The following is an 18,267-nucleotide window of genomic DNA, read 5'->3' as shown; positions in this document are numbered from 1 at the left end:
GTTGTCAGAACCAAGAGCACTACGGTTGTGACTTCAGTGTTCCATTAGTACAATCCGTGAACATTGCGCTTTTCAGGTGCGAATCAGAGATAATATTAATGTCTTCCAGCACGTACCGCAGTGTTTTGGAAGTTCCGCGTTAAACCGAAATCGGAATTGATTAGGAGCTCACTGGTCCGTTTAAATGTAAGATGTTTTTGGAAATTTGAATGCTCTATGTTGAATTCGAGCAGAAAAACTGCGGTAAACTGGTGTTTTCAATAGGGTTTTGCGGGCCGTTCACTTAGTTGGAAGCTTACCCTTTCGTGCTGCGAATATCCACAACAGGCTCGATGCGAAGTACTTATGCCGCGAAATGTTGCAGTTTGGTATGTAGAAGGAAATTCGCTGTGGCGTTTTTGTCTGGGATAAAATTGTATTTGCGAAGAAACTGATGTCTTGGAGAAAAAAACAATAACAGGGTAGATATCACGTTGGCAGGCTGCGCGCGAAAACCTGAAACGATAGGAGGCGGAAATGCGATAGCCATTATGTTTGGCAGAATAAATATGGGATGTTTTCTACCAACTCAGCCACTCTGGGCTATCATCGATCTTAGCATTACCATGTCCCAAGACGTGTGATATATGATATTCAACGCTCACTTGGATTTTTCCTCAGTACTTCGAGGAGGATGTGTTTGTAAATGACCAGAGGATTCAACAGAGATTTCATCTTGTCAGTGAAGCCAATCTATGTTGAAAAACTTAGAAGCACTGTATAGCCGTTTCATCCCTTTTTGGAATCACCAGCGGTGTGAATCTCATGGAACCCAGTTTTGAAAGCGCAACTTGCCGGCCAGTGGTTGAATACCTAACCGTTTGGCAATGTGACAGGCTCGCACTTAGGCAGAGCAGCATAGACTGGCTTCATTGACGGGATGAAATCTCTATTTATCGTTATTAAGTCTCCACATTACCATGGATTAACGCATTGCACATGAGTTGTCGGCTTATCCACGCTACTTTTGGATGGTTACGTCTTTTAAATCTAACAGTTCAGTCATGGAACAGCTGGCTGTTATTAAGCATAGGGCGCGCGATTTGACTATTTTCACAAAAACCATTCACTCGAATGCGAAAAGGTCAGTCACACGAAACTTGCTCTTGAGCATCGGGTAGGCCAGTGGTTACCTAACCGTTTGGCAATGTGACAGGCTCGCACTTAGGCAGAGCAGCATAGACTGGCTTCATTGACGGGATGAAATCTCTATTTATCGTTATTAAGTCTCCACATTACCATGGATTAACGCATTGCACATGAGTTGTCGGCTTATCCACGCTACTTTTGGATGGTTACGTCTTTTAAATCTAACAGTTCAGTCATGGAACAGCTGGCTGTTATTAAGCATAGGGCGCGCGATTTGACTATTTTCACAAAAACCATTCACTCGAATGCGAAAAGGTCAGTCACACGAAACTTGCTCTTGAGCATCGGGTACAGGGGATCAAGTGCGTGATCCGTTAGTAGACAGTTCCAGCTGTTTACCCCACTGGCATTTGCGTGCCTCACCAAAACGAATTGAAGGTGAATAACAGCACAGTGGGTGGTCCAGCTTTTCCACTTCAGCGTTGCAATCTTAAAGATCACAACAATTCGCACGCAAAATTGGTCGTGGAAGTGCAACTGTTATCGTGTACGGAGCACTAAAGCGCTTTCTTCTTTTATTTTCCAACCTTTATCTGTTGATTAGTGCTTAGTATCATTTACTCAGCTAGCGCCTCTTTTGTATGTGAACAGAGTTCACAAAATCGAAGAAATTCGATGCTGCTGGTTCTCGGACTTGGAATCGGCCGATTCGGTTCAGAATTAGAGATCTTCGACTGACATGGTGGCGCGACCCAGGAAACTAGGTCAGTTACAGGTATTTCCTCAATTTAGTACTTGTTGCTGAGTAAGATAAATAACAGGTGCTTAGGCTGCTGTCATGCCTATCCAGTCGTTGTTCAACTCAAGCGATTTATCACGTCCGGTCGATTTGGATACCGAGGAATATCCGTAGGAAGCGCTACATGCACGTGTTTTGGTTGAGCGTTCTCTCTGGAGGCCTGTTCTGCATAGTGTCAAAGTGTTCACACCGGAAGGGTTTGTCGTCTCTTAAGGTTCCTTGTAACCATGTGAGCTCGTGGAGATCTCGATCAACTAGGGATATATGACACCGATCGTACGCAAAAATGAAGGGGCAACCGATCAGTGGATTCGGTCTAGTTAGTCCATGGCATAGGAATGAATAGAAGGGCACAGCTTATGTTGTTGGTTGCGAGCCGTTCGTCGTACGTGTTAGGTCTGACCGTAACCTACTATCCTAGTCCATTGTGATGGACTCCTGAGCACGGATCACTCGTAGTATCACAACACAAATTCGGAGCCATTCTTAAGTAAGTGAGTGGTTTGTTGTGGTATTCTTCTGGCGCACTGGTGGTGCAAGCCATAATAAATAAGAGGTTTAGCATCCTACTGGACAAACCAGCACCCGGTTCTAGAAATTTCGATGAAATGATCTTTTGAGGTACAACTACCCATCGACTTGGATCAAACCACGGGAGACCTGAGCATTGCTAGTGTTCGATAAGCCATTTGCACACAGGTTTGGCGCTACACGCACATCGCTTATGGCTTTATGGATCAGGAGCAGTAACACATCTTACTCGGACCCTTGGTAACCGCTACGCAACACTACACACAAAAGTATGTTGTGCTTGGTAGAAAAATTGGTGGGTATTGAGAGCTGGGAACAATTGGTTCATAGCTTTCGCTGAAATATTTGTTGAAGTTAAACATCTGCAACTGTTGAAAATGTAGAGTAGTATTGCTGAGTAACAGCACATCACCTATTAAGTACTCACCTAATAATCTTTCGGTCTGTGGAACGTATTCATCAAGTACGGCAGACGGGGACCAGGCCTGCATTAAAAGTAAGCACCATTAGCGCATGGTTGCGGTAAGCAGCTTACCGTGAGTCATGGAACGATGTGACCGTAAAGTCGCACGAGTTCGAAATTCCATTTTACAGTCACGACAACGGTACGGTTTCCCACCTGCAGTTGAATGGAATCGAAGTTATGTGACCAGCGGAAAGAATAAACAATGGAATGATCAACCCATGTGCCGAGTAATGGAGTCACCGGAATAAAATGTAGGAAATCATCACCGAAACCAAACAGCAAACATTAGCAGCAATGCACAAATACGTTGTTTACAGAGGGCGATTTGAGTCTGCTCAAACGAGATTCGGGGGCATATGATACGTAGAAGTGAACCATATGCACCTGCAATTTATAAGGTTGTCCGGACTGAAGTATTCTGTAACTGTGTAATTGTGTGTAACTGTGTATTCCTTAACTGTGTAAGGGGCGGGCTCACCACTGCAACCCATCATACGCTACGCTTTATCACATCCTGTCGAAGTTTTTGTTTGTTCAAAAATTGCCAAGCCGCTGACATTTGAAAGACGACCTGTCTCCACTGACACTTCGGGCGCGTTTAAAAATCACTATTTACTGGATTGAATGTCCGACTCTTGTGGAATTTTGTCATTATTATTTTTAAGCCATACCTTTCGAATTTTTGGCTTCCGTGCGGTTGATACCCCGAAAAAAATTGATGAGAAGGGCGTGCATCAACTGGCGCCAACGCTACGTGCATCACAGGCCCTTATTGTAAACAGTTCGTATTCAACCTCTAAATCCCGTGTATTTTCACAGACTCCCGCCGTAGACTAGAACCACTTAGTGATATACTTCTCCCAAGCCTCCGGAGTGAGACGGTAGTTGGAAAATTCGATTACCCTTTTTGAAACTGTGAACAGGTCACTCATTCACTAGGCGTTGCGAATGCAATTATATGAAGCTCAGTAGAACTCGGTAATTAAATTATCTGTTCGATGCGTCCAGAGCATTTCAAAAACATACAATTTCTCCACTCAGACGCTTTCGCTGGATGTGTATCAGAAAAAGGGACACATACAGATCCATAATTACTTGTGCCTCATACCGAACTGGCACAAACCGGACAGCCCCTTAATTGCAGCTGAGTATAAAATCTAAAGATGGTGGAGCATTTTTTTGTTTACTGTGTTGCCTTTCTCAGCATTCGAAATACCTCATACCACAGTCCTTACGAACCTAACTGTTCTGCTACACGAAACACAAGAAAAAGGCTCCCTGATTAAATAGTAACTATCCTTAGGGTAATCACTGTTAAGAAGAAAAATTATGTAAAGTTAATCATTGGATCTACACTGTAGAAAAGAAAGATGTTTTGCGAACAAGTTAAAATATGCGGCTAAATTTTCTATTCTAACATGCGCCCTAGGTCGATATTTCAATTGGCGAAAGCTATAGGTTAAGCCACATGACCGGTTCTAGTCAGGACCCCTTTTTTCTAGTGAGTCAGTGTCATATTTCTTATAAGCGCGGGACATTCAACTCTGCTATTTCATTTGTCTTGGATAATTTTTCCACTAGTTCGTCATACTTAATATCTGGACTGGCGAAGACCTTCACAGGATGCTCACGGGTACAGGCTCGCCCGGGAAGTTCGTCATCTAACTTAATTAGTTTAAACTCATATGCATAAGGACCGGTGTCGGTCAAATGGAGTTCAGGCTACGACATGGCTGTAGCTCACTTATCAGGTTCCATTAATCGATTAGTCTTGGCAATGAATTGCCCACTACCCACTTTGGGTGTTTTCGTTTGCGGTTAGCCCACCCGGTAATTCTTCTAAGACGCATTAAGTCTTTAGGGAGTGAGGTTTTTAAAACCCCGACAGCGTCACGTGAGGTCTATGAAAGCTAAACTATGATGCTAAACACATTATGAGACAATGAGTGTCGAAGAAATCCTGTTGACAAATGGCCACTTTAATCGGACTAGAGGAGCTGGGCCGTAATTCTTCCTTCACTGTCTCTTATAGCGTTATATTTGTGGGCCTTTCGGTGAACGGTGAATCCCGGAATCCTTTTTAGCCTTTATCTACCATCAGTGGGTGATACAAAGTCTGTGATTTCACGACGATCTGTAGTACAGTCTTCTTGTGTAATGAGTAAAATTAGTTACACTCACCTTCATGCTGAATGATATAGTGCTTTCGTAATGCTTGATGAACTGAAAAGTGCTTCCCACAAGCACTGCAGATGAAAGCTTTTGTGCCTGCAATGAAAGAGGGTAAATATCGCCGTATTATAAAATTATAATGGTCTTTTTCCAAGTACCGATTACTCCATCCGATGTCACTCTTCCATTGTAGTTCGGAATATAAGACTAGTAGCGTTAGCCGAGCGGTAATACTGGGCTGGGAAGGCGCAGACACCGACCGGTGAAAAAAACAGACCTAGCACGAAGTTTTGCTCACAGAGATTGCCCAGCATTTTCCTTCTGAATTTTTTTCTGACAGGAGATAAACATGTCCATGGGTGTTTACCGGGCGTCACTAACCGTAGTTCCGCTGAATAGACAACCGTCAGCTCGATATGTGGTTGCCTGAATGTTGGAAACTCTCTGCTTCGGAAATTGAACTGATGAGCTGATGAAATTGAACTTGCGAGGAATCCCCGGGGAGGGGGGTCGGTTTATGTTCAAACCGGCTTCCAAAAGAATCTGCCAACTGATATGAGGACTGACAGGACACCACGAACCAAGTGGAAGCGCTTTTAACTCGTAAAAAGTCTTGAACATCCCCTTCATATGAAAGATCTAATGGGGAAAGTCTACACAATAAAAAGAATGCTGTGGATTTTTTTCATAAAGGAAACTACTCACAAGGTTGCTGAAAACTCTTCGACAGCCCACGACCGGTTTCGCCCTTCTTGGGGCTCATCAGGGAGGCGCAGTCCCCGAGTTTCCGTCAACCTTATAATCTACTAGAACCCAAATTGGACTGTTTTCGAGAAATACATTCATCTGCAAATCAATTTGGTTTTCACGGGAGACTCAATTGAATCTCTCGTTTATGATGTCCTCCAACTGCTATGGATTACTTTGCTCCGGTTACGCCATCACGAGTTGTGGAAAAATTCTAGTACTGTTCTATTGTCCCATATAAGCAAATTTGACTATGGTCTCAGAAACAGCCACTGAAACTCTGAACTGATTCCATATAATTCCGATAGGATTTCGGATGCTTTGAGGCCAGAAATTAGTCCGCTTGATTGGAACCACCGGTCCCAGAATGTGGTTTGGGATCCTCCATGGTTTTCACGGAGACTCAATTGAATCTCTCGTTTATGATGTCCTCCAACTGCTATGGATTACTTTGCTCCGGTTACGCCATCACGAGTTGTGGAAAAATTCTAGTACTGTTCTATTGTCCCATATAAGCAAATTTGACTATGGTCTCAGAAACAGCCACTGAAACTCTGAACTGATTCCATATAATTCCGATAGGATTTCGGATGCTTTGAGGCCAGAAATTAGTCCGCTTGATTGGAACCACCGGTCCCAGAATGTGGTTTGGGATCCTCCACGTACAAGACAACGTTTTGTGGGACGCAGGCACCACCTAGACCGTGTGGTATCCAAAGGTCAACGGAGTCCACTGTGCTGTAGAACGTTAGAGGTGAATTACATCGTTCTGTTCCCTGCGCTGACCGAACATTATACCTCTTTATCTACGTGTCAGAGCAGAGTTAATTCTATTCTTAAAGCCCCAGCCGCAACATGTGTTACACATAAATCAACTATTCTCTTTAGGCCAATTGATAGAAGTTTAGGCTAGGCAATGGTCATAAAGTACAGCCACTTAGGATTAGCTGAAGGTGGTCGTTGTCACTCGGTCAGCCCGACGGAAATTACCTAGTAAAAGAAGCTTGATCCTTTTTCAGGTATTCTGTGGTCATTCAGTAGCTGAGGTTCTTGAACGCACATGACTGACTAATGTGGTCTAAAGCCGACAAATAGCAGAAGATCAATATCACGCTACCTTGACTAATGAACAACTCACCTTCGTGAACTGTGGCTTCGTGAAGCCGGAGATATTCCTTGGACGCAAACGATTTTTCACAATATGTACAGTTATGTCGTCCACCTGTTAGGAGGAATCAGAAAGAACTGTGCATGGTTAGGGCCGGTTTAAGTTTCACCGATGAAGCTAAGTTCGCAAGCTGAGCTTGTCAATAATACAAGAATAGATATATGCGGCACCGAATTCCATTCGCCATGAAAATTAACAAACCAAATGTAGTCCTATAGAGGCGGAAAACCAGATGTGTCGCGAATATAACATGAGAACCCGGTCGCTATCGGACTGGGTTTGAATTTTTTAAATTCAACTCCATTTCATGAAAAAGAGGGAAATTTCAGGTCATCTCTAATGTGGGTGCAATTTTATCGCATTTTTGGTCCCGGTGCCAACAGAGTGCGGATGTACAAGTCATTGGACGGGGAACGTCGTGAACTGTCACGTTCGAAAAAGCTTAGGAATCCCAGGAAAACCACACTGTGCTGTCAATATCACTGCATTCGGTCAAAACATGTTCTAGCACTCTCGAAGCGACCTAGAATAAACTCAGAATAAACTTGCTCAAATTACTTATGTTACAGACACTCATCACCTTTGCTTTATGCTGACTGAGATAATATGCCACCAGTTACGTATGGAGGAATTTGTTCTTGAATCGCTCTTTGGCTCTCTGTGCACCTTGATGACCTCTATTATTAAACACTCGTTGCATATTTTGTGCCGGTTAACCCTTTCATTCCACAGACAACGTATACATACCTTTAACCTCCTTCGTGAGGCAGTTATCATCAGCACTCGGTTTCTGGCCGGTCATTGTGGGCACCGGACTTCGGGCTGTACGAAACAGAAAGTGAAAGTTAATCACCAGAATAAAGTGGACAACGAAAAGAATCTTGGTTAGTACAACCCAAACAACTGGCATTTTCTACGAATTTGGTTCGGCTAATAGCGGGAAAGTAGTTGCACATGCCCACCTAGCAGACATGCACAGCAGTTCCTAGAAACTTATTTCACATCTTAAATACGGCTAGGTTTCAATGCTGACTGATTCTGCATGTGTATACATGTTAGTCTCTGGGGATAAAAGTCATTGTCAAAGTCCGGTCGCACGCCGACTTGGCACTTGCGTCTAGCACTCTCACATGAAGGTTTTCGACATTTAATTGGAAGATTTCCAGCTCGCAAATGTTTAGTGGTTGGTGGGCTGATCTGTCCGCTGAGCTTGAAAGTCGATGTGGAAGCGTTCCATTGCCGTGGACTGAAAATATCCCCTCGAATGATAATGGGACGTTTGTAGACCAACGGCCAAGTTTGGTAAGAAGTCCGACAATTGAAAGTCCTTCTTCTCCAGGCATTACTGACCTATGGTTTGACCCAAACTTGGAACGCTTCTTGCGTACACACACCAAGTCACATAGATAAAGTTTGCAAACCCTGACTAATTTAGATCATTTGCATAGCTGCTTTTATCCATGGTGCCGCTTCCGTTATGGACAGTTCGAAAGAATCACAGGGACACAGGTATCGTGAGGTTGCTCAGTCCTAATAGGCATTTTTGAAAAGTTCAAGCAATGAAGTTCGTCAGCAGTTGTTCGCTCGTTGGACTCTTGACAACTTTGGTGGGTTGGTGTGATAGTTTATTTGCACACCACGCTTTGTGGTCTATCCGCCAAATTGGGTAGAAAAGTGCCGTAAGTATTCGCATTTAAAATCGACTCATTCACTCATAGAGCAGCAACAACGTGGATACTTTATTTCGCGAACTAACATTTCCTAAGATGTGGTGCCGAGTTATGGTATAAAATATAAAGTACGAAGGAGAAAATAAAAATCACAATTCTCGCAACCCATTCCCGCTATTTTTATTTTTTACTATCGCCTGCAGTTTGTTGCAAAAGCCAATACTGAATTTCATGTTTCCTCCGCAACCAAGAAAGTTCGAACTCACATGTTGATGACACCTCGGAGGAAGATTGCTGAAGTTGCTGAAATTCGACGTAAAATCATAAAGTAAGTTCACAAAGTAAGTTTACTTGTTTCCAGGCCACCGAATAGTGAGGATCAGCTGCACATTAGATGGCGGACTATAAAAAGTGACCTGAAAAACCTGACGGTGAAAATACAACACCTCGTTAGAACAGACCTGGGAATTATCTATCGCAGAGAAAATTGTATTCGGTAGTCCTCCAATGAGTTCATAAGCAACTAGAGTATTACCCGGTGAAGAGACCGTTGTTTTTTTAATCTGGCAAAATTCACTACTGGACATATTGAAAAAATGATATCTCTTCACAAAATTCAGTAGCGATTCAATTTTTTGAAAGTTTGAGTGAAGAAACTAGCTGGAATGACGTTGTTCTACACCCAGTTTAGCCTAGCCGAATGTGCGACCATCCATCAGGTCCATTGGTTGGCTCGGCAGACGTCAATTTGTCCAAATAGTGGGTTTGAAAAGTGAATTCACCGCATGCATGATTCGTAACATGGCCTATGTGCACTGAGGCGAACCTTGAAGTTTACCGTAGTCCTCGAGGAAGCTAACATTGTTGCCCTTATCAACGCTGGGTACACCTCAGAGGCTTGGCGCACCAAAACGTTCTCGATAACAGCTCACTTGTACGACTCTTGTAGGAGCCATGATAGTTAACATCAACGTCCTTCAACAGAAAAATACACACCTCTGAGTTGACCCGAAACAAGTCTTAATGGGAGACTTCTCAACTAATGCGAGGTTGCGCAGCCTCTCAGTATCACGGGAGTAGAATAAGGGTGCACAGTTTCGTCCTGAATGTACTTGGAAAGAGGTCACCTTGGTCTCAGATCCCAGATGGCCATTTCGGACCATCAATAAGAATGCTTTGTTATCGCCGAAGGTTGGCAGCCCAAATTTAGAAAAATTTGGATTAGTCTTTTTTGTGGGATCAGAGTTTATGATCTCACTGAGATATGTTCTCATGAGTATTCACTGCTGAGAAATCGAATACAACTCTGTGAAATAAAACGTGCAAGCGAAATAGTAACTCCAAGGTGTCTGCAGTCGTACGACTAACCACTGCCCACGTGGAAGGGTTAAAATAGTGGTCCTTTGGGAAATAACCCCAGCGTCAGCTTACCATCTAAAAAGGCTGTAACGACCGAAGAAGTACTGAAACCATGGTTGTGGTAGTTAAATAGCTTTGTGTAATTAAATTGTGAAAAGTTGCGTGAATTTTCACAACATGCAATGCATCATGGAATTGTACTGACAAACATACAGCGGACTAATCTGCGCTCAGGTGCATGACCACTCATAAGAATAGTCCATTGTTTAGTAATTCGGTCTACATTCTGGCTTAAGCTGACAGGCTCATCTCTACAACCAGTGAAGCGGAGGTAGTTTAATAACCGAAGCCTAGGCAAATGCTGGTTCACTATAGCTTCACTGACTATGGCATATCGGCACAGGTGAAAGATAGTCCCCCCGTTGCTGGGTTCCATTTGACTTAGGTAGGCATAAAAGGAGATGCTCCTCTTTTGTTAGTCAAACGCTAGTGGCTACCTGGCTACATAAAACCCACGAATAATTCATTCTCAACTTTACGTCGTGGACGGTGAGCTAACTTCATGGTGTAATTTGAGAAAAATTTAGCAACTTGTAGAAGAGTGGATGATAATATTAAAATGGGGGGTAAATCTGTGCTAGGAATAAGGGACAGAACGCACATTTGCGTTTCTGAACTCATCGAATGTTCAGGATAAAAATCCGTGTTTCAGCCCCTAGTCAAATCCCACATTTGTCATCGTTTTCAGAGAGACATGTGGGAAGTACGTCCCAAGAAGAATATCTTGAGACATACTAATTTACAGTTTGAAAACCAAGAGTAACTCGACTGTAACCAAAAAACAAAGATTTGTTGAACCTCAGGCAACAAACCTCTCACCCTGGAATAGAAAATTTGACCAGTAACCAATTGGTGACTGTTTTATGTTGATGAATAATATGTGGGAATGCGCATTGTGTAAACTAAATATACTGCTGTTGCTTTTCTCCCCGTGATTCTGACAACTTCCTCAACAAAATGTCCTTACGCTCAAGACAGAATTCTTCTTCGGACAAACATGTCCCAACAGAATGACCAAATGAACAGAAAACTTTTTTTGGTCCACACTAAATTCGTGCAGTTGGAATCCCTTCAGCATAAAAATGCAGTTTTCATAACTTTCACGTTACTTCCACTGACTCTGGCCCTGACTATTTTGGTTAGCCGATGGAGTTTTCCTCGTCAACTAGCGTTAAAATATGGTTGTTATATGGAGAGTGACTCAAATCACTATTTGAGGACATCTCCTTTAACTTTTGAGAAGTAATCGCAAAAGCTACATCCCCCTAACGAGTCCGATCAGGATGAAGAACGCACTAAAATGCACCGCACGAATAATCATTTTCTGTTTCACTCATTAAAAAACGCCTGACTGAATGGCCTTTCCGGTCATCTTCCGTTCCTTTTCGCTAGGATACAGCTCAAAGAAGCTGTGAGACAACCATGAAGGATCATTTCTGTTCTGTTTACCTGTGATGTATTCGCATCTATTCTTTATTCTGTTTTGATGGCTCGGACACAGTCTTATCGGTACAATCGAAATAACATCTGAGAAGCACATCTTGTCTGTTGACCCATTTTCACGTACTACAGGCCATATATTGTTTACGTTTTGAGCTGGACCTCCGCCACAAACCAAACACTGAATGTCTACTGTACATGTTAACTTGGCAACCGTCTGATAAGTTAAAACTCATCGATCCCCCTTTTTACGCTATGACTATACTAAACACCGGTAACCAATCTTTCTTAAATTTTTACTACAAAATAAACGAGCAAGTTAACACGAAAAAACTATTCCAATGCACCCGCTTGGATGCTTGTTTTGGTTCCCACGGGAGACATTCCTGAAACCCAGTTGAATCGCTCGTTTGTGATATCTTTCAGAAACCTTATGAGTATTTTCCTTAATAAACTACTTCAGTAAGTATTTTCAGTACTGTACTATCCAAGAGGTTGTCTTTGAATTTGCGTTCATTCAGTCCCACTCGAACCTGAATACACTTCCTCACACACCGCAAACAAAAACTCAACAACTTTGCGGGTGTCTGTCGAAACGGCTGTTGGAGTGTTCCCGAATAGTCGAGGATTACTAAATATGGTTTTATCTCATTCTGGATCCAGCTCTCATGCATTGTTTGGCCAACAGAGTAGGCCGTCAAGGAAAAGGAACAGTTAAGACGTCTGAGATTTCATTCTGATCAAGGCAGCTGTACTTTTCAAAGTTGGGTTTGCCAATACACAAGTGAAATCGACAAATAGATGAGAAAAGCTTCTCCAAAACGAATCTTTACACCAACGTCAAATTTGTTGTTCGCTTTCTTCCGTATGTAGCCGATATACCATAATGGGGACAGAAAAACGATGTACCTTAATTCAGTATGAAATTCGACAATGTCGTGATTTGCTTTGCATACATTTATGAAGTGGACTTGATCTCCTCTTTAAAAACAGCCACCTTTCGTTTCACTTGAGGCTGGTTATTTCCCATTCACCTTCATACACACTGAAACAAGATGTCCTTTGCTATCAATAGGATAGTTCTTTAGATTGCGTCTTAGGCGGAAGGGATGTGGTTGGATCGCCGGGTCTCAAGCTCAAATGAATACCTCCAAACGAGTAGCTTATGCTTCTGAAAAACTGAGATGTCCTGGTTATTAATAATTATTCCGAAGTTTTCAAAGCTTTTATATGCCTACAAGTGACTTACAAATGGTCTACGGAATTAGTCTTTGTTACTTCCCAAAACCTCATCAAGCACCTAAAGTTGAAATGAACATCTTATCCACATTTGCCTGACGGTAATAACAGGTTGGTGTCGGATGTTCGTGGCGAAATTTTCGTTACAGGCCATACCCATTGTTGATACTCAATAAACTACCTTTGTAAGAAGTTTCATCCTGACCTTTTACAATGAGCTGATGCTACATTAGTGAAGAGGCCGGATACCATAAATGACGTTCAAAATACCAGAATACGGAAGGAAGGTGAAAGCGGCAGAAACGTTCCTACACAGTCGTATTGCCTGTCTTGCTGCATTCATTGGGCATAAAATTATCCCAAACATTTGAACGGGTTCAGTTAGCTGAGAATTAAGCTATTCGGACTCTACCTCATAGGAATTCCGGTTGGTAGCCTCTGTCAAGCAATGATCTGGCATTTCTGCGCGACATTTGTGCATCGAAAGATCAAGCGGCTGGTCGTCTGAGGAGGACGGTTGGGTTTCAATCGGACTCTGATTGTTTGATGCAAAGTCAGACATAGGTGTTTCTGGACAGAATGGAGAAACCTGATGTTTGGCCTTGGCTTCACGTTCATTTCCATGACCTGTTGGATTAATGACCAGTAGTAAGATTAAGTAAATTTCTGCATAGAAAAAACATCAAATATTCCTCCCCGAGCTTCTCAGCCGTTTGTTAGTTGACGTTGCTTTGAGCAGCCGTCTTGTGTTATCTGGCTATTTTTATACCTCTGAGCCAAATGCAGGCCTACTGATTTGGATGAGTGAGGTGTTACGGAAAAGAAATATCAATAACATGTGTTTGAAGCATCTACCCACTCCTTTCGCATGCGTAAAATCCGTTTTCAGGATACAGGTCTACTCTACAGTAATCAGCATGTATTTGAAGCGGAAACCGTTGGTATCATAAAATGGTCTACTGTGGTGAAGTTAGTACCATTAAATGTCTGAAGATGAAGATCTAACGAACCAGAGCAATGGTCCCCCAGGGGAGTATCATGACTGCCTATCATACTTAGTGTTTCAACGCGCCCTTCAAACAGTTCAGTTTGTTGAATGAAACTAATAGGTTTTCCAATCTTATGCCCTCATGGGAACTGCGTGGGTTCGTTATTCCATCAGAATGGAAATAGTTCAGAAGGTTTACTCTGTAGCTTTATAAAAATTAGAAAACATAGGTTCGAAAAGCCGTATCGTGGCTTGTGGTTGTAGAAAATATCATATTGACGTCACCACTACTACTGTGGACAGAGTTCGTGCAAATGTTGAGACAGAACCCACATTTCCGAAATCGGTATCCCAGATATTTCATGGGGATAGCCGTCACTCTGGATCCAGCACATTGAGTGTTGCTTGGTCATCTGTTAAACGAAACATTTCAAGGTATTGCTGTGATGTATTTCACACCAATTTACAAGAAATTTTATCATCTAAATTATTCTTGTTCTGCTGTTTGGGCAATACCAACAAAAAAACAGTGCCGTGCAGAAGGAACTTGGAAGGCGATATGCTGAATGGTTGAAGAACCACTAGTCCCAAGGGTCAAACAGTGATTTTCACACAACCGAATAAAATTTAGACAATTTAATTAGTTCAACCAGGTAGGATTCATCCCACAGACCAGTTATAAGGCTCAACTGAAGTCGTGTTCTCTGTCCAAAATAGAACACTTCTCAGGCCAAGATAGAAGACACTTTACCAAACAAAGAAGCAAGGGGAAGTACACATGTCATGTTGGTCTGTGAAATGCATATTATCCGCAACCAATGCCATTCGCCAAAGTTCTGCTACAGTTTGAACGTACCGTAATGAACAAGTTCCATGTGATGCGTTCGATAAGAATCCGATGTGAATCCCTTGTCACAAATCGGACAAGGAAATCGACTGGAACCTAAGAAACAAAGTTCGATTGTGCAGTTAGAATGTTGTCTCAACAAAACCGTTAATCATCAAAAGGATTCAAATACGTCTTAAAGCCTGACTTAAGTGAAAATATGCAGGTGGAAACAAAAGGAGTGGAACGGTCAGTCACAGGGAGCGAATTTCGGATTTCTTCATGATTCTGATTTGATCAAGAATTGAATGGTGCACAACCCTCGAGATATTTTAAACTACATGACCCATTCTGGTGACAGCTCCAAGTATTTGGAGGAAGAAAACACTGTAAAAACTCATTCAGCTTACAAAGTTATATGAACTCATGACACATTTGTTGTACTACTACTTTAATCTTTTAACCCGTATAAATGCGATCGTCTTGTTGGGTGATCACCTTTTGCTGTTGCACAGCAACTAATGTTGATCATGCTGAAAAAATCAAAGTAGTCTTAAACAGCTGCAAACCATAGAGAGGTTACCATGAATTCTTGTTTCCTTCTCCGAAACATTTGGTCTTCCGCACCTAGAAGGAGCGAATTCATTATGTTATTGTTGTTGGCCCAAACATCTCATCTGATTGGTTTATGCGCCGAAATTTTGAATTTTTCGTTTATTGCACTCAGTCCCGTTTTGTCAACAAAACACCGAGAAAAAACGGGCAAATTCGGATGTGCTAAAGCACTGATCGTATTTGAAGGGTTGACAGATCGAGATGTTTTCTCCATGCATACGATGATGCGGTCATATAGGGGAGCCAGCCATGGTGGACTGGGTCCTCAGATAGAGCGACTCGTTTATTTCAAAGGTACTTTTTAGGCACCCAGAAGTTAATGTCAAATGACAGTGCACAATCCCCCGCCAAAGCAAGTGAAAATAAGACCAACCAAAATAGTTTGTTCGCGTGGCGATCGTGAAGTTACCTGATCTGTTTTACCAGGCAATTACTCAGAACACCTTGCTGCTGCTCTATTTCAGTACCATACTTTTCGCCTAAGATTTGTCTTCGCTCTTATTCTCTAATCTCTTTTGTAGTTCTTAAAAAAGAGTTGAGTGGTTTCATTTCCGCTCACTGAATTCCTTCGATAGTTCCTGCGATTTTGGACTTGTGCTCAAAAGATTTGTCCCACTGGTGATTGGCAGTATCTTCCAACAAAAAAGTACTGCTCTGGGAACTTCATAAGTGTAAAGCTGTTCTGAACGGTCAGATCATGGTGTGTTAAATAGAGACCTCATCTTGTCAGTGAAATCAATCTTTGCTGAAAAGCCAAAAACATTTGGAAGCAACAGAGGTGCGCATCTCAGGCTTTCCAGCCAGCACCTAATCATTTTGCCCACTGGCAGCTGATCAGCAGTGTGACTGGCTTTCAAACGACTTTCTCTCTCATGGCATGTTGCTGAGCATTTACTTGACGAGCTGTACACTGCCGTTGAGCGTGAATTTTTTGACCGAATTCAAACGTCAAATGTGGAATAAAACTAAATAGTATGCCTCATTCGCTGTGTTTTAGGATGTTCTCTCAATCGGATTTTCTCTCAAAGCAATCGTCCGAAAATTGTTATTGTCATACGTTAAATTTAGTATGCGATATAAACATCACATTGCTTATTTCTTGCGGACTCCTCCGAATCACTTCTGCGGCATCCCACAATGTAGCCCAAGCGGAAAAATGGACGAAATACATGTGCGAAACATCAAGAAGCAGGGAAACAAGTTGAACTACTATGTTAAAACTGGGTGATGCAGGCACTGGTGCTAAATATCTGAGTGATGAGCGACAATATCGTCCAACTTGCTTTGTTTTGTTTGTCTGTGGCAAATTAAACATTCAGTTTGCTTTGACTTATTTGATATTCGAAAGTTACGGAAGTCAGGACTACCTGGAAAGGGAAACAGGTACACGTGTGGAAGTTTCCGAAATCTCGGAATCTTCAGCCACCAGTATTTTGTGCCCAAAAGTTCACTTCCCGCAATCTCCGTTATTTGCGAATTTTCGCAAGTTTCACGCTGCGCGGTACAGACGGGTCCGTGGCAATAAATTATCAGAAATGAATTTTCCAACATAAGCCGTTTCAATCCCGGTTGCTTTAAACGTCATCCGTGTGCGCTGAAAATCGCCACCCAAACAACCTCCCAAGAGTTTGTGATAGTGTGAAGATCCGGGAATGCTCTTACACCGACTCTCTGTCTCTCTCTTCTCCAGCTGCCCTGGCGTTATAACAGCTACCTCACACGTGTGAATTGGCGCAATATCCGTAATCTGATGTCGCACTGTCCACCGCACATTCAAATCAATCCAGATGTTTTTTGTAGAAATACTGTTACCGAAAATTCTACGAGGTTTAATCCTTCTATATTTTGCCGGCAACACTTGTTTACATCCTCACCCACCCCGGCGAAATCACGTCGTAGACACTAGACTGATAGCCACTGATCTACATGCACAACAAGCCGGAGGAAATTGAAAAGTGCATTATTTAATTCACTGAAAATACATGTATCTAAGACTTAACTTTCTGTCAGTGTAATAGATATAACCAAGGACTCTCAATAATGGTAGTAGAATCGAATAAGTAACGTTTCATAAATGTCCACGATGATGGGTAAACTCACGTTCGTGAACGTTGATACAGTGCTTCTTCAGTCGACAGCGGTTGATAAATCCTTTTCCGCACAAAGAGCAGAAAACTGACCAGTTGCCTGGGTTAATGTAGAAAGAACTTTTTGTTAGAAATGATCATGGACTACTAATCGGATATATTTTGGCTACCTTTGGCGTTCTTTCCTCGCACAAGACAAACCAAAAGAGTTCGATCGGTTATATATGTAGCTGTAATGAGAAACGACTTCGAGTTTTATCTTTTGATCTAGATTTGACTGAGGGTCCTTTAACCACATGTACCCTAAATGGTTAAGTATTGGATAATCTCCAGCGTACTGCATTCTACGTTTTGAGGGAAATTACCGACATTACACTAACCTAAATAATGTCAGATATTCCATGCGTCCCTCATACCCCATCGTGAAAGTCAAGGCTCAGCGCTTAGTTTAAGAAATGTAAGATGACTCTCTCCTCTTAATATGCCTGTCCAAAACACACTGTTCTACAACAGTGCTGGAGAAACTTTCTCGAAAAAAGGGCCAGTAGTGCAGCGATGTGATAGCAGCTAAATTTCATTCTTGGAAGAAACAGGAGATGTATATCCTAGGAAGTAATTAACAGTTCCGAGTAACCTATCACAGCTGAAAATGAGATCCTTGCAGCTGATTCCCGCTCGAGTGATCGTGAATATGATTCAACAGTTTCAGTTCTAGTTACATTCATGTGCTTAGGAGGTACAATAATCTTTCATCTCCTATTCCAAATTGTACCCTCTCTAGGTCTTTGCTATTAGAAGCGTAAGCAATAGGAGGCGAACTATATGTTTTTGCCCTGGAATGATTAACTTTCACTTGAATCGCGGTGTATTGAAGGACGTTCATAGAACCTTCCACATTATGTAAATTGAACGCTTCATAAATCATGTGTCCCCCCCCCCTGTTCGTCACTAACTTATCCTAAGGCAACATGA

General features: G+C 42.3%; 1 protein-coding gene across 1 annotated transcript in view; it reads right to left on the bottom strand.

Moving 5' to 3' along the window:
* Positions 1–343: 343 nt before the first annotated feature.
* T265_03999 (hypothetical protein) overlaps positions 344–18,267 on the bottom strand; it is a gene marked incomplete at both ends in the record, with an annotated part of 72,581 nt that continues 54,657 nt past the window's right edge. The window contains 9 exons of the mRNA XM_009168617.1: positions 344–495; positions 2,994–3,077; positions 5,106–5,192; positions 6,982–7,065; positions 7,759–7,833; positions 8,948–8,984; positions 13,192–13,406; positions 14,624–14,710; positions 17,309–17,395. Coding sequence (XP_009166881.1) covers positions 344–495; positions 2,994–3,077; positions 5,106–5,192; positions 6,982–7,065; positions 7,759–7,833; positions 8,948–8,984; positions 13,192–13,406; positions 14,624–14,710; positions 17,309–17,395 — 908 coding nt within the window. The remainder of the gene's footprint in view (positions 496–2,993; positions 3,078–5,105; positions 5,193–6,981; positions 7,066–7,758; positions 7,834–8,947; positions 8,985–13,191; positions 13,407–14,623; positions 14,711–17,308; positions 17,396–18,267) is intronic.

This window comes from Opisthorchis viverrini (assembly GCF_000715545.1).
Source record: "Opisthorchis viverrini unplaced genomic scaffold opera_v5_62, whole genome shotgun sequence".
Classification (NCBI taxonomy): Eukaryota; Metazoa; Platyhelminthes; class Trematoda; order Opisthorchiida; family Opisthorchiidae; genus Opisthorchis; species Opisthorchis viverrini.
This window is presented reverse-complemented; position numbering and strand designations above follow the sequence as displayed.